This window comes from Fringilla coelebs, assembly GCF_963513975.1.
Source record: "Fringilla coelebs genome assembly, chromosome: 9".
In the NCBI taxonomy this organism is placed as follows: Eukaryota; Metazoa; Chordata; class Aves; order Passeriformes; family Fringillidae; genus Fringilla; species Fringilla coelebs.
In genome coordinates this window covers 19,786,219-19,800,973 of record NC_140067.1, presented here as the reverse complement: position 1 = coordinate 19,800,973, position 14,755 = coordinate 19,786,219, and the positions used below count along the sequence as shown (strand labels likewise).

General features: G+C 41.2%; 1 protein-coding gene across 3 annotated transcripts in view; it reads left to right on the top strand.

Moving 5' to 3' along the window:
• Positions 1 to 6,331: 6,331 nt before the first annotated feature.
• The window catches only part of COL11A1 (collagen type XI alpha 1 chain), a gene marked incomplete at both ends in the record, with an annotated part of 126,795 nt that continues 118,371 nt past the window's right edge, over positions 6,332 to 14,755 (top strand). For all 3 annotated transcript variants that reach the window (XM_084210964.1, XM_084210965.1, XM_084210963.1), the window contains one exon: positions 6,332 to 6,446. In XM_084210964.1, the coding sequence (XP_084067090.1) occupies positions 6,332 to 6,446 (115 nt within the window). The remainder of the gene's footprint in view (positions 6,447 to 14,755) is intronic.

Genomic DNA, 14,755 nt, shown 5'->3' with positions numbered 1-14,755 from the left:
GTTTTTCTCTAGAATGAAGTATAATTATGAAATCATAGCCTGTTGTAATCAAAAAGCAATTCATACAAATTAAAACAATGGTAGGCTGCTGTATCAGATACACAGTGCAGTCCTATAAAATACCAGTAGGTGAGCCTTGAAACCTTGGGGAGTTTGGCTGAAATAAGCCTCCAGAAACTTGAACCAAATGACAAAGCTGAGCTGGTAATGCTGCAGGATACTTGATATTTCCTGCAGCTTGCTGAAAAGGATGGGGATGTGCTGTTTTTATGCTGTAAAACACTATTTCAGCAATATTTTTCTGGTGAGGGAGGTGTAGAAAGACCAGATTATTCTACATAACAGTCATGATTAAGATTAAGCAAAGTCAATGACACCAGGAAGCACAGTCATTGCTGCTTTTCTCCAATGAACTTCATAGGCAGATATTATTTACTTTCTGTTTAAACCTGAGGCCAAACACATAGCTCATTCCCAGAAAAATTCTGGTTAGAATATAATCCATTTACAAATGTGAATATGCAGTAGCTCCTCAAAGAGACCACCTGTACCGACATTAAAACATTGCTTACTTTTGTGTATGTTAAGGCTATATAAAGTAAGAAAGGAGGAACTTCATAGAGAATCACAAATTTATCAGACTACAGTGATTAATAAAAAGAACAAAGTGACTGAAAAAAACTGTGATCCTTAATTGTGGCAAGATTTTATGTAAATGCAGTTACTTTTCCTCTCATAAAAAAATATAGAAGCACACTGATCAAAAGGAGGGTTAAGGAGTAGAACACATGAAGGAAGGTGACTGTGTGACACGGAGGTGTGCATCAAAGTAGGGGTAGGTGGCTCAAGTTCAAAACACATGCCCTCATCCTGTCTGCACAAACAGGTCAGAGGCAAGCAAATAAACTAATTTTTTTCCAAGCATCTCAATTATGACTATGTTAATGAAACGACCAACAACAACCACAAAACCAAACCTTGAAAATAGTGCAATAAGTTTAGCTAATACCGGTTTCTTCTCACCCTTTGATGCACAGAGAATCCACATGTAGAGGGTTCTTCATCCATTTCTTCCTAAATCACAGCTATAACCAAACCAATAACCACAGCAAACATGAAAATCAACTGACAATTCAGTTTCTCCCAGAGAATTATCAAGCCCAACCTTTAACACCTACCTACTTAACCAGCACTTGTAACAAAAGTCACGTACTACTGGCAAGCCCTACAGTGTCTGGGAAAGCCAGGCTCTTGAATTTTAATGCCTGAAGCACTGAACATTACTCCAATCCTAAACATCATTTTCATTACAGCAAGTGGAGGGATCACTAGAAACTTTGGTAAATTGTAACTTCAGGCGTAGCCTGTTTGGCAACACTTACAGCATCCCTGAAATAGGAGAGCAGCCCATGAACACATGAGAGCTGATCAGGGAGCAGTGCAGACTCAAACAATTATTTCCAACAATTATCCCATATATTTAAGTTTTCATTTTCCAAATGATAGTTCCTAACTCTGCCCCAACTCCTAATTTTATATGCATACACATGGGTATCAAAAAGAATTTAAACTCATGACAATTCCATGGAACATCCCACTCCTTCAAGCTTTGAAGAACCTTGCTTTAAGCATAGGTTTTGAAGATATTCTTTTGCCATCCTAACCTCCAAGCCAATCTTATCCCTTACCTAAACAATGCCCATTGATGAAAACAAGGCATTTGCCACTGATAGCAGTAAGCTTCTTTGTATTCCCTAGCAATAACTCAGCCTCCTGAAGTCATCTCTCACAGGATAACCTTAATGAAGACTGGCAGAAAGATAGCAAACTGAAAATAAGATGCTAGACCTCAAGGATACCAGACCATTTTCTGTCTCTAGATCCAACAAACTAGGTTGTCTATGAATTATAGTCCTCACCTCAACCTCTCCTACTGCTGACAGCAGCCTTCCTAACACTTTAGATCTGAAAAAGTTGATTGTAAACTGGAGTCTTGACACATTCCTAATCTTAGTCTGAAAGACACTAAATCATTACTGAAGAAGAACAAACGGCATCAGTTTCTAGCATGACTGGGGTTTTTTCCTGCCTCTAAAAACCTGCCAGAGACTAACAGTAAATTGGACTCTAGATAGTAAATCTTATGTCAACCCTGTTCAGAAGGCCCGACACCTCAGGGCTACAAAACATTCCCTGGACCAATTTACTTACTGGATTCAATCTAAAGATTCTCAAACATTAATCCTAAATTCTTAATCCTCCCAATTCAAGTTCTTGCATTATTAATAACTACAGGATCAATTACTTCCAACATCTTCTCTTCATGTGAGCTGAGTTTTATCAATTCTTACTTCTGGGAACACTGTACATGATGCATAAACTGTTCTTTACACTCAGTCATCCTCTTCCAAAGCCCTACTCTTAATCTGTTTCAAATCCTAACACCCTCCTAGAGCACTTACTCCTACACACACCAAAAGAGGAAAACACAATATAAGCCTTAACAGTATCTGCCCAATTCTCACATCTGCAGCATGTGCAGAGTCCAGTGCTAATTTGTAATTTATACAGAGCAACCTACTGTTACAGTGTAAGATGGTATCAGTCTCTGCTTCTCAGGGTTCACTTCTCTGAAGCAGTATAACTCACTCTTCTTCCTAATAATAATCATATAACAGAAAACTCTCAGCAAACATAGATTTACATCAGAAATGAGGCAATGATAAAATACCCATCTACCTAAGCCAAAAGAATTAAAGCAACAGAGAAGGCAGTGGATGATGACTTTTAAGGCAGACACTTATTTTGCAATATTCACTTATGTGCTGTGAATAGAATTGGAGAGGGCATCAACATCTGTATGGAACTAGAAAAAAAAAAGTCAAGTCAATATCCCTGAGATACAGGGAAACCAACAATAAAAGCATGTTCTTCTTTACAGTGCATTGTTTATTCTCAATGAAATGACCTATTTATATATAGAGAAAAGTCCATCATTTTTGGTTATGTCAAGGAATATGTTAGAAAAACATAGTGTGATTGCAAAAGAGCCAAAGAACACCATATTTACAGTTACATTTCATCATGGTGCCTATAGCTTGAGGAATGTGAAAGAGCTGCTGCTGTGAGTTTCTTGTGACCTACAGTGGTCCAAGGAAACATACTCTCTTCTCCATGGTTCCTAACCCCTCCCCCTCTCTGCCCCAAAATACAACAATGACCCATCTGTGCACATAAAAGAGAGCAATCCCTAATATTTAAACATGGATTAATCTGCCAATGTAGATGTATCAGGGACAGAACATAATGAATGTCACAGTGCTTAGTCTTTCTTTTCACTAAAACTGTCTTGAACAGTAATGAGGAACAAAAACGCCGACAGGAAGAATAAACCACTGTGGATCACAGATGATTTAATAAATAACATCATTCACTTCTCTTCTGTTTTTTATCTGAAAATATTTTCACATTTTAGCCTTCTTTCAGATTCAAGAAAGAAAATGTCTCTCCTGAAATTACATCTAAGAGCTGAAAATTTCTAACAAAAATCTTTAATTTTATGGCATTCATAAACCTTATCTATGCTCTGAATCGTTATGTATTCTTCAACATATTTTCAAGGCTGCAAATACTTCACTCTGCACTTCACTAGAACACCGTCATAACAATTTAGAAGATTATGAACAATAAATGGGAAAAATAAGCTAAACGTAAATCAATCATCCCTAATTAAATAATTTGACAGGCTGCAAAATGTGGATCTTCACCGAAATGACATGTAACTTTTCTCTTGTAACTGCTGAATCTGATGGCAATTTATTACATGCCTGTGTTGCTTGACATTCTGGCATGCAAAAAAACCTGAGCTAGCTCTAGATTAAAGTGGTTCTGGTACCAGAATTCATATAGAATTTGACAGATTTTTATATTAATATCAGTATGTTGCCTCAGCAGACTTAATACTCAGCATTTTGTCCTCTTTGTTCTGCTTTGGACTGATGTAGGACCACAAAAATCAGTGCCTATATTTCCACTGACGGTTTGGGAGATGAACCACCTCCACTAAACTTAAATAACTGTAAAGGCACTGTGTGAAATTACTATTCTCTACTACTGTGAGAATACTTGTTCTTTTTCACCACTATCTGAAATGCTTCCATTTCTTCTCCTGGGTAGGGACAGACTTTTTCCTTTTTACTAGGGAAGAGTTTAGCTGTATTTATTCAGGTAAACAGAAAGGCTTAAAACAGAGAAACCATGTTTGATAAGAGACTGCAAGCAGCAAGAATGCTGGTGACAAAGACATATAATTTATAAGTATGAAGAGGAAACTTGAAACTTTACAGCATATGAGATTTTCCCACAACAAAGTATTGAGTAAAAATAATAAATTGCCATTGGGACTACCTACTGATATTGCAAGGAGGGAGGCTGAAACAGCAAGTTAATTTGGTCTGTTCTACAAAGCATCTAGTAAGTGACTGAGAACTACACAGACCAGCAGAAAAACAATAATAGTACTGACTTTTGGGAACCTGTATGCAGTTAAGATGTAAGATAATTGTAAGACAGGAAAATATTCCATAAGCAGCTGTGGGTTGTCTCATGATCACTGAGGAGATGGTTCAGTGGTGCACATGGTGCTGTTGGGTTAAATGGCTGATGATTTTAGAGGTCTTTTCTAACTTTAATGATTCCATATGTAAGCTGTGGTACAGAAAGGTCATACCGAATTTTGGTGCTCCACAGCTGTACTGTGGGTGATTACCTATTGTGCCAGAATAACCTTGAGTGTCTCCTCACTGAATGGCACCCAAAGCACAGCACTTAAGAAAGCTCAGATGTAACTGTGCTATGCATCTCAGTGCCCTCAGATGCAAATCTAATGACAATGATTTCAACTGGAAACCAAGCACAGAAAGAGCTAGGTATATTAATGGAGTGCAGGAAAGTGTAAGATATTTTATGAAAGGACAATAAATTTCTGAAGCATAATTTGACACAGAAACATGTATTTTAATGAAAACCATGTATTTAGTAATTGCTGTAAGGCATTAAAGATCTCAATGAAGGCACAATGTAAAAAAAATTATATACATTTCCACCAAAACGTGACCATGGTTTTCTCTCGTTTTCCAGAGAAGCCGGGTCAGAACCTGACGCCAACCGAGGGTTTCGGCGGGACCTGTTGCACAAGTAAGCTCTGCCAGAGGTTTCAGCCTTCGGGCCCGTCCCTGTTACCGACTGCTGCACAGGTGGGACAGGACGGGAGTGCGAGCGGGAGGTTTCCCGGCCAGGAGCGGACACCTGGCTCCCCGGGCTGCAGGATGTAGTGACGCGGGGACTGGCAATGTTCGGTGGCGGGCTTTTCCTTCAACACTCCACTCCCTCCCTTACAGCCGCCTTAAAGCAAAGCCCCCGGAGGTCCCCCCCACGGGTGTGTGCGAGCAAGCTGCGCCCGGGAGGGGTGCGAGGGGGAACGGGCCGCCGGGTCCTGACCTGCCGCCGCACCAACGCCAGCCGGCGGTTTCGGGGAGTCCGAAGGGCCACCCCGCAGACGCTTAACCTCAGCGCCCCGGCTCCTCTCCCGCACATTCCACTCCTCAATCTTGCCCTGCCTCGCTCCCTCCCCTGCGGGCGTCCCCCTCCCCCGCTTGTCCCCAGTGTCGCCCCCCTGCCCGTCCCCCACGCGTCCCCGCTCCGCGCCCCCGCCCTCGCTCCGCGGGGCGCCGCGGCCGCCTATGCGCATGCTCGGGCCGAGGGGGCCCGCGCGGAGCGGAGCGGGCGGGGGGCGGCGGTGACTCGGTGACGGGACACCCCAGCCCTGTCCCGGCTCGCTCCCGCCGCGCCTTCTGCGTTCCCCGAGCGCCTTCGGGAGGGCCGCTCTCCGCCGCCGCGGGGGCCGGCGGTGCCCGCGGAGCGGCCGGTGTGCCGCCGCCGAGGCGGAGGGCGGTGCTGTGGGCGGCCGGGGGAGCCCCGCGATTGGCCTCCGCCCGGCGGCTGGCGTGTCAGTCGGGCTCCAGGGGTGGCCCTGGGAGCCGCTCGCCCAGCCCTCTGACGGGATGAAGCCTTTAGGGGGATGCGGAGCTCTTTGCATTTTGATTAAAGCCCCTCACCTCCCCTCAGTCTGAAGGCAGGGCACCAGGGAGGACGGGTCGGAGGGGCCTGTGCAAGGCCGGGCAGAGCGGGAGAGGGGCGAGAGAGAAAACGTTCTCTCCGTTTATCACGTATGGCTCTATAGGAGAAGTCATCTCTGGGAATATAGTGGAAAGGACGGAGCAGGTATAAACTGAAGGCGCCCGCGTTTAATTCACACTTGTGGGTGCCCAGCATGGAGATGCAGAGATGGTTCACAAGGTGGAAAACGAGAAGGTGGCCCTGGGACTCGGCTGTAACCGTGCTCATCACCTTCGCTTTCCTTCTTCGGGCTGCAGAGGTCAGAGGAGGTAAGAAAGCAAAGGGGAGCCGGGAGTCCAGCCGCCTCTCTCCCCTCCTCGGGGCAGGACCCAGGGCACGGCTGAGGCCGCGTTTCAGAGGAAACCTGTCAGAGCGACTCCCGCTGCTGGGGAGGCGAGAGCGCTCTTGCAGCCAGCTCCGAGCGCGGAGACCCGCGGGGAGCCCCCGGCAGCGCGGCTGGGACGTCTCTCCCGGGTGCCACGGAGGGACGGCTCTCGGTCAGCCTTAAACTATGGATGTGTTTCTAATGAGGTAAAGGAGATGTACTGGCAGGGTGGGAAAATGAAAGAAATACTTGTTGCACAGAGAGACTTATCCTCTTTCAGCACTGGACTCTTGTTTTGTGGAGTGTGCGTCCAACTTTGTTTTGTTGAGCTGCTGAAGTTCACCACATTGTGACTGAAATTGACCGACAAGTATCTGCCTTCTCCTCGGAAGGGCAAGGAAAGGAAAAGTTGGGGGTGGAGGCTCTCTTTCTTCGTTTCCCTCGCTTTTATTTTTCCTTTTGCAACGGGTTTTAGTGGTCAAAAAGTTTTCTAGGGCGCAAGCGGAGGAGAAAATACACTAGCGGGGGCTCTTTGCCAGCCGCTGCGGAGGGCAGCTCCCGGGGCAGCGGCGCCCCGCAGGTGGTGCGAGCGGTGCCGAGCCCGGAGATGCCGGGGGGGACTCGGGGGGGCTCAGCCCGAGGATCGCTGGGCTCCCCGCGGGCGGTGTCAGCGCTGGGGCACCGTCCCCAGCCCCCTCCCAACTCTGCAGCCTGCGCGGGGTATCGATGGTCCCTTAGGTGTCCGTGGACCTGGTGGGCAGGGTGCGGCCCGCGGGGGACTTGCAGGGGGAACACGAGCCAGGCGCAGCGCAGCAGCCTCAGCAGAAAGGAATCGCCGCCCCCTCCCCCGCACCGCCCCTCGCGTTCTGCGCACTTCTCCCGTCCGCGCCGCTCTCCCTGGGCTCCTCGCACCGCCGCCAGCCCAGCTGCGTTTTCTGGGCTGTGCTCGCAGCTCGCCGAGCTGCAGTGCGGAGTCTCCGGTAGCGGGAGAGTTCTCGTCTCCTACCGGGGGTGAAAACGCTGCCTCTTCCTCCTTTCCTTCCTCCCTCCCACCGGAGCCCGCAGGCGCATCTGGAGGCCAGTCAGGCTCGGATTGAAGGTTTTATTTTTCTGTGGGTCTGACATCAGTGAAGGGGCTTAACTCTCCGAAATGAAAGGCTTAAATTTTTTATGTATTTATTATTTTAACGAGGTATTTCTCGATCTGAATCCAGAATCAACTGGCGTCCTAGAGGGAGCAGGGAAAGGTGATCAGTTTCCATTCAAACCTTTATACCTGGGCACAACTTTGACGGTGTAGGATCAATCAGGGCTCCTGCCCCCTGCTGGCCCCGTTTCTGACAGGGACTGGAGGGGTCAGATTTCATCCCTCTTGCAATTCACGGAGTCGCTGGAGTTACACCAGGGTGAATTAACCTCGCAGAGCTTCAAGAATTCGGCTATTCGTTGCCATGTGGAAACTAAATTTCTTCAAGAAGAATACTGTCCTCAAAGGCATGATCTATTTCTTATGTCACTTTTCACAGTAGAACTGACTAAATTAAATAGGGTTTATGTAGACTATGTTTACATAATGGGTTGGATGGAAATGACAAGTTAAAATCTAAACCCAGACAGCACAGGAAAAGTCAACAGAATTTACACTGAAATCAACAGAACTGATACTTACTGGACTGTATTCAGCAACATTAGGCAGACTAATTTGGTTGTGGTAACTTTATTCAAAACTAAAAAGCTATATTGATAGTCTTCTAGTCTTCTGGATAAAGGACAATTCAGAAATATAGAACTACAGGCTTCTTATTCTTTGTAGAAGCATTCAGAAAATAACTTAGTTCTTGACCTTTTCTGAGATACAGTGTGCTACTTGCTTAGGAATTACAGGGAGCTGTGTGTTTAGGGCTTGATCTGTTATTGAAGTTAGAGTTTTTCCATTGACTACAGAGGGACTAGAATTTGACCTAATTTCTGTAACAGTGTACAAGGGACTTATTTCTGAATCATCTGTTATGCATTCTAATCTTATTTAAAGTAGTTGAAAGTCAACATAAGACATAATTACTCCTATTTGAAAATTGGAGAGGGAAAATACCAAGGAATGAAATAAAGTAGCACAAATGGCAGGTATGACTAAAAGAAAATGCTGGACAAAACATGAATGCTAGGCAAAATATGAGTTACTCTGTTGAACTGTTTTAAATCTTCTGTTCTTCAATGTTCTTTTCATAAACCATCTCTATGAAAAGAAAATTACATGGTGTATTCATATAAAGTGTTAATCATGTAGCACTTTTTAAAGACAACAGAAGCCATTCCTTGTAGACAAACCTCAACAGATTCCTAAAACTCTTGACTTTTTTAGAAGTTTCTTTAATTAAAAAAAAAAAAAAAACAAAACCAAAAGCATAGAGAGGTATGAGGTGTCTTTTATACTTGTAAGAAATGGTGTGCAAAGTGTTTGGGCTCTTGAATTATTTCTTCTTTACACAGAAAAAGTTACAGAAGTGAGAATCAACTGCATGGCAAAAGCAGTGACTCATTCTTGGTCAGCTCAATGCCCACCAGCTCTTAAGTAGCTCTTTTCAGAAAATGTTTTTGCTTTATGACTTGGCTAAAGTAAACAAAATTCAGTATTTTTAAAGACATCCTTTGATTTCCTTTCCCCTTCCTCACCTTTAATACTAAAACTGTTGGTAATGTGTTTGGAATGAATAAACTCACTTAGTCAAAGTGGCATGGCTTCAACGCTATAAATTTTTGTAAGGCCGTGGCATCAATGCACTATTGTGATGCTGATTTAAATTTCATGGGCAAGAAATGAAAAATCAGCCTTTTTATTATTTATAAGCTTTTCCAAGCAAATGGAAATCTAGCTCTTAATCTGTGTGGAAAAAAAAAAGTTTTAAGAAGCCTTACTGAAAATGAGGCATGAACCTATATATAGAAAACTTTGGACTTCTGTGTAAGCGATGAGCAGGTTTATTTCTAAAATAAATAGATGCTTCTTGCTGTCATCTTAGGAAATATATAGGTTCCTTGTGCTTCCCACACACAGGCTTGGAAAGTAGTGGGAGTTCTAGGTGGAGAAGGAATGCAGAACTGGGCCAATTAGTGATGGCAAAAGAAGAGTTTTCTTAGTGGATGCACACTTAACACTGCTACTTATTTGTATTCGTTTAGTAAGGAAGATACGGATCTGTTTGTTGAATGAAAACTCTTGAATGTACCCAGCTAGTCTAAACCTGTACAAAATGGTGCTTTAAACTAGAAAAGTATGAATTTCTTCTCAGAACTTTATGCTGTAAAGTATTTTTGATTTTAACTGATCAATTAACTTTTAAGATTAAAAAAGATTGTCTTATGTGATAATTCATGTGCGTTTCTCGGACTGCTATTCCCAAAGTTAGCAAAAATGAATAAATCAAAGGGTGATTTCACTAGGTGCAGCTAGTGGTCCTAGCTGAAGTTTTTCTGAGTCCCAAGGATCAGCAGGTGAAATGGTCCAATCTTCCTAGAACAGTGCAAGGAACACCAGCATGTATATGTCTGTTTTGCTATGTTATTTTGATTTCTTAATTGTTTCTAAGGTAAAATAATTATTTCAACTTCAGCTGCAGACATCAGGCACAGAAAAAATTACTGGTATGTGTTGTTAATTCTCTAGAATGTGTATCTTTCCATTGAATTTAGAAGGAGACCTCACATGGATCCAAGAAAGGATTATTCAGGCTGCAGGAAATTATGTCTCTTTCCTACCTCTGCAGGAAAGAAGTTTTCAACTTCAGTTTGGTGTGTATCTTAACAACTTTAACTGTATATAGGTGCACAAATACGCTGTGGGTTTGGCTTGAGATAATCTCTTCCCTAGTACCTATAATTGAAATGACAATAATAAAAAAAAAATCTTTTGATATAAAATTTCCCTGGTGCTGTCTTTTGTTCTGATTACTAAAAAAAACCATTAAAAACAACCCACCGCCAAAGCTCCCAATTTTTAGTAAAATCGGTGTCAGGAGCAGATATAATATGTAGGAAAAAAGTTGTCATACTTATTTTTACAACTGTCATGCCCAAAGTTACTTGATCTCCCCCAAAGAGCACCCTTAATTCTGACAGAGTTGCAGCTTACTAAAAGAGCCATGACATAACAGCTGAGGTTATACCTAAAACACACTGGAGCAATTATGTCTTTCCCGGATTTGTTTTGTACAGTGGTGAACAGTAGGGTTTCCATCTGCCAGCAAGATTAAGAAGTTGCTTTTCTTTTCTCTGTAGTGTGTTCTGCTTCTTTTCAGAAGAAATCCTCCTAGCATTGGTTAATTTATCATTGTTCTGAGTATTTGTTGATAATAGGGGGGAATAAATTAAGCAGAGCTTGAGAGAAATCTTTAATGTTCTAAGAATGTGAAGTCTCATGCAGTGATAGAGATTTGCCCTCTGGATGGACACAATAGAGAACAGTGGCTTAAAAGGAATTAGGTTAACACACATGCCTGTTGCAAGGGCTTATAACTGTTCTACTCAGTATTAAATACCAAGTTTACAGACTGTAAATGTAAGGATTAATTGTTGACCTGGTTATTACAATAGTAGTAGAATCTGGCAGAACTTAAATTCTTTTTAGCACATTAGCACACATAAGGGACTGTAAAAACCTTTGTGAATTTCAGGTCTGGGACTTCACTGCAAGTCCAAGTGTTAATGTACACAGTGTGTGAAATAGAAGGTATTTGGCAGAGCTCATGTTATAGGACCAGAGTGTTTGCTGCAAACCAAATTGAAAGATGTATTATAAAAAATGAATAAAAAAACCAGCTTGATCCTGCTATAAATAATGTCACTGGCAGCTAAGCTTTCTCTATGATAGAAATTAACTTAGTAGTAAATCAAATTATGGTCACATTTTTAAAGTAGACTAAGTGCTACCTACTCTGTCCCTTACCTGTGTACCTTACCTTACTCAAATTATCACAGTAATCTGATAGATTATCAAACATTCACAGTTCATAGATAGTTCAAGGCTTTACAGCCTTGCTGTCTGCTTAAGAGGAATTTCTGATAATATTGGTAGGATACAGAATTGAATCTGATTTCCTTGCATTGGTCTCATAAGGGAGATGATACCTTTGACGTCTGGGAAAATATGGTGAAAGACTTTAGTTGTACAAGTTGTTTCTTTATCAAATTAAACAGGATTATGTTAAATGGCATAATTTCTAAATCTTGTCCTTGGCTGTATTGCATGCTTAAAGGTGACAAATGTTCAAATGTTCCATATTTGAAAACTCCCATTTATTGGAAGATATTTTTGACCATTTATTTGAATTATTTCTCAATAAATAAATTGATGACAAATCTTTTAAGTGGACTCAGTTTCTTTCATGTTTAATTGCTGAGGGAACGCCTTGTCTCTTCCTGTAGCATGGACCATTTTTAGACTGTGTGTCTTTTTTATATGGTAATAGAAACAAGATACTCAAGAATGTAATACTTGTTTTGCTGATTTTCACAGCTGAAACTACTGTGTCTGCAGTCTGTACAAAAAAACCTTTTTGAATATTCAGCAGAGGCCTCAATATAGTTGGCCACTTGGAATGCAGTCCTAAAAGATTTCTGGTGCAAAATAAGAAAAAGTCCATAGAAATATGGGACAGATGTTAAAGTATTCTAAAATAATGGGTCTATACAGGTCTGCACAGATGATGCACAAGCCAAATCTTCTGGGGGTAGCAAGTGAAACCTTTTATGAAATCACCATCAGGTTATAAGTGCTTGATGGCAGTCAGTGCTGCTAAACAAGTCATAAAAGCACAATCTATCCAGTCTCAAGAGGGTTTGGAACAACACAAAAGTCATATTTTGTAGTGACTTACATTATGGTAAAATGCCTCAAAATCTAGGTTCCACTTCAGAATTATGCAATGTAATGAAAATTTAAAATCTTCTTCTTTTTTTTTTTTTCTGAATATGTCCACAAAATAAATTAGCCTACAAGCTAATTTTACTAAAGATCTGAATGTGAAATTGTAAAAGTTTTCCGCTGGTTTCAGTATAGGATGTAAGTGGTGGGGAATTGTGGGTTTTTTTGGGTTTTGGTTTGCACTGTGTGCATTTTGTAGCTTGGTCTTTAAAGTGAGATGTAGTTCATAGTTGGTGAGTATCAAAATTGCCTCCTGTACATGCCTAGACTGTCTGCATAGCCTTTGAAATACTAAAATGCATTCAATAGTCTTTTCAGCATAGGAAGTCAATGAAAAAATTCCAAATAACTGGTGTGGAAACAGAAGTAGCCATTTCTGAGCAGTTTCACAGAAACCTTTGTTGGTGAAATAGTCAGTCCTAGGCTATTTAAAGCATTCCTGTATGCATCTGGATAATCTCTAGTTCTTGTAAGCATTAAATATGAAAGTACTGCAATAACACCTATTTCTAAAAATGTCACCAGTCAAGATTCCAATTACATAATTCATCTAGGAAATTCATGTAGGAAAATTCTTAACAGGTAAAACAACCTTGAAGTATGTACCTAGAAGTATATATATTCAACATATATTCAGTTAATCTCATAGATTTACATTCAGATTCCTAGGGAAAAAAAAAGCCAGTTTAATTTTCAGGAGCACTATGTAATTAGGCAACTCAATTGGTTTCCTTTTTGTACCTTGAAGATGCTCTGTAAGTCACTTTTGCAGCCCCTAAAACAGAGTTGGTTTTATCCAGCTCTATAAAGTCCATCTATGAAAAGTGTTGGAACCTTCCCAAAGGACACTGCAGAACCAATGCTTTGATGCTGGTTCCCAGAGCGGTTCTGTTACAGGGCTGGGCTCTCAGCAGAGTTGGGAGGCTGGCAGTTCTCAGACTGCCAAGCCCAAACGCCTGTGAGAAGGGCAGGAAATGGTCAGGACAGAAGAGTGCCTGATCCTTTTCTGGTGCTTTGACACCTATGGCTGAACTGCAGGGAATGCTTTCTTGGGATACAGAGACTAGACCCTGCAGTGGGAGGGCAATAGGGTCCTTTGTAGGAACTGCAAATCTCAGTGAAGCTGTTTGGCTAAACGTGCTTTTCAATTCCTGCTTTGGGATGTTCTGTATAAATACCTAACAGATGAAAAACACATTAAAATAAGTGTAGATAATCATATTATATGTATTTCTGTTTTTAAAGCATATCCAGCATAACTGCCCACGATAAATGAAAGTGTCCAAGAGTAAAAATAAGAACAGAAATATTCTTACCACATTAGAAATGGCATAGTTTTCTGATAATTGATGGGTCTTTTTTTGTATCCTAAAAGTCAACAAACTATCGGTTTATCAAATCCAGATTCTACTGCTGCTGTTAAAAAAGAGGTGAAGACCTCTGACATTCATTAGGTCTTGGACCATTTAATGAGTGTCAGTTAGAAACTTCCCTCATAGAAGTGTTTATCTTACTTACCTATAGAATACATGGAATGTCCTTAGAATGAGCTCTTAGAGTTATAAAGATTCAAAGTTTTAAGAAAAGTAAATAAACTAAACAACAATAGGTTATTATGTCTCTAATAGGTAGCATGGTTTCAAAAACATGCGGTGCAGTCAGTACCTTCTACTTAGGTCCTTAAATATATGTCTAGAAATCCAAGTAGAGTTGGCCTCTTTTGAAAATCTTGCCCACAAATATAACGAGTCCCTTCATTAGTACTCACCAAATACACACATTTTAGTCTACCAGGCCATCACAGCTTGTAGATTTTAAATGATCTGTTACAGTGACATAAAACTGGACTAAACTTTGAGAAAACACTCCATTTAGAACTGAAGATTAACGTTTCAAGGCTCTTTAAGTTTTAGTTTTTGCAGTGGTTCCATTGGAAAAGATTACTGGCAGAATGAAGCCTATTTCCATGGAAAAATATGAAGTAAAATAATAGTAACTTAGAAACATTAGTCTTCCTAAATTTCTCATTTAATTCTTTGTAGTGGGGAAATTTAAGCTCTTTTCTACTCCAGGATTGTGTCTCCCTTATTAGGAGTTATTGATTGTAACTCTTAAAGGCTCTTTGTAGAGTAAATACTGGTAAATTTCACATTCACATCAATTAAAAAGATTCATTACTGAAGAATTATGGGAACTCAAGAAGCTATCTGTTTATTATATCAGAAAAACCTATAATAATGTTTAAAAGTACTTTTTACTGTATCAAAAAGAAGGAAAGGCAAAGTTACTATAGGTATTAACAGTATCAGAAACACAGAGTTGCGCCCTCAGTT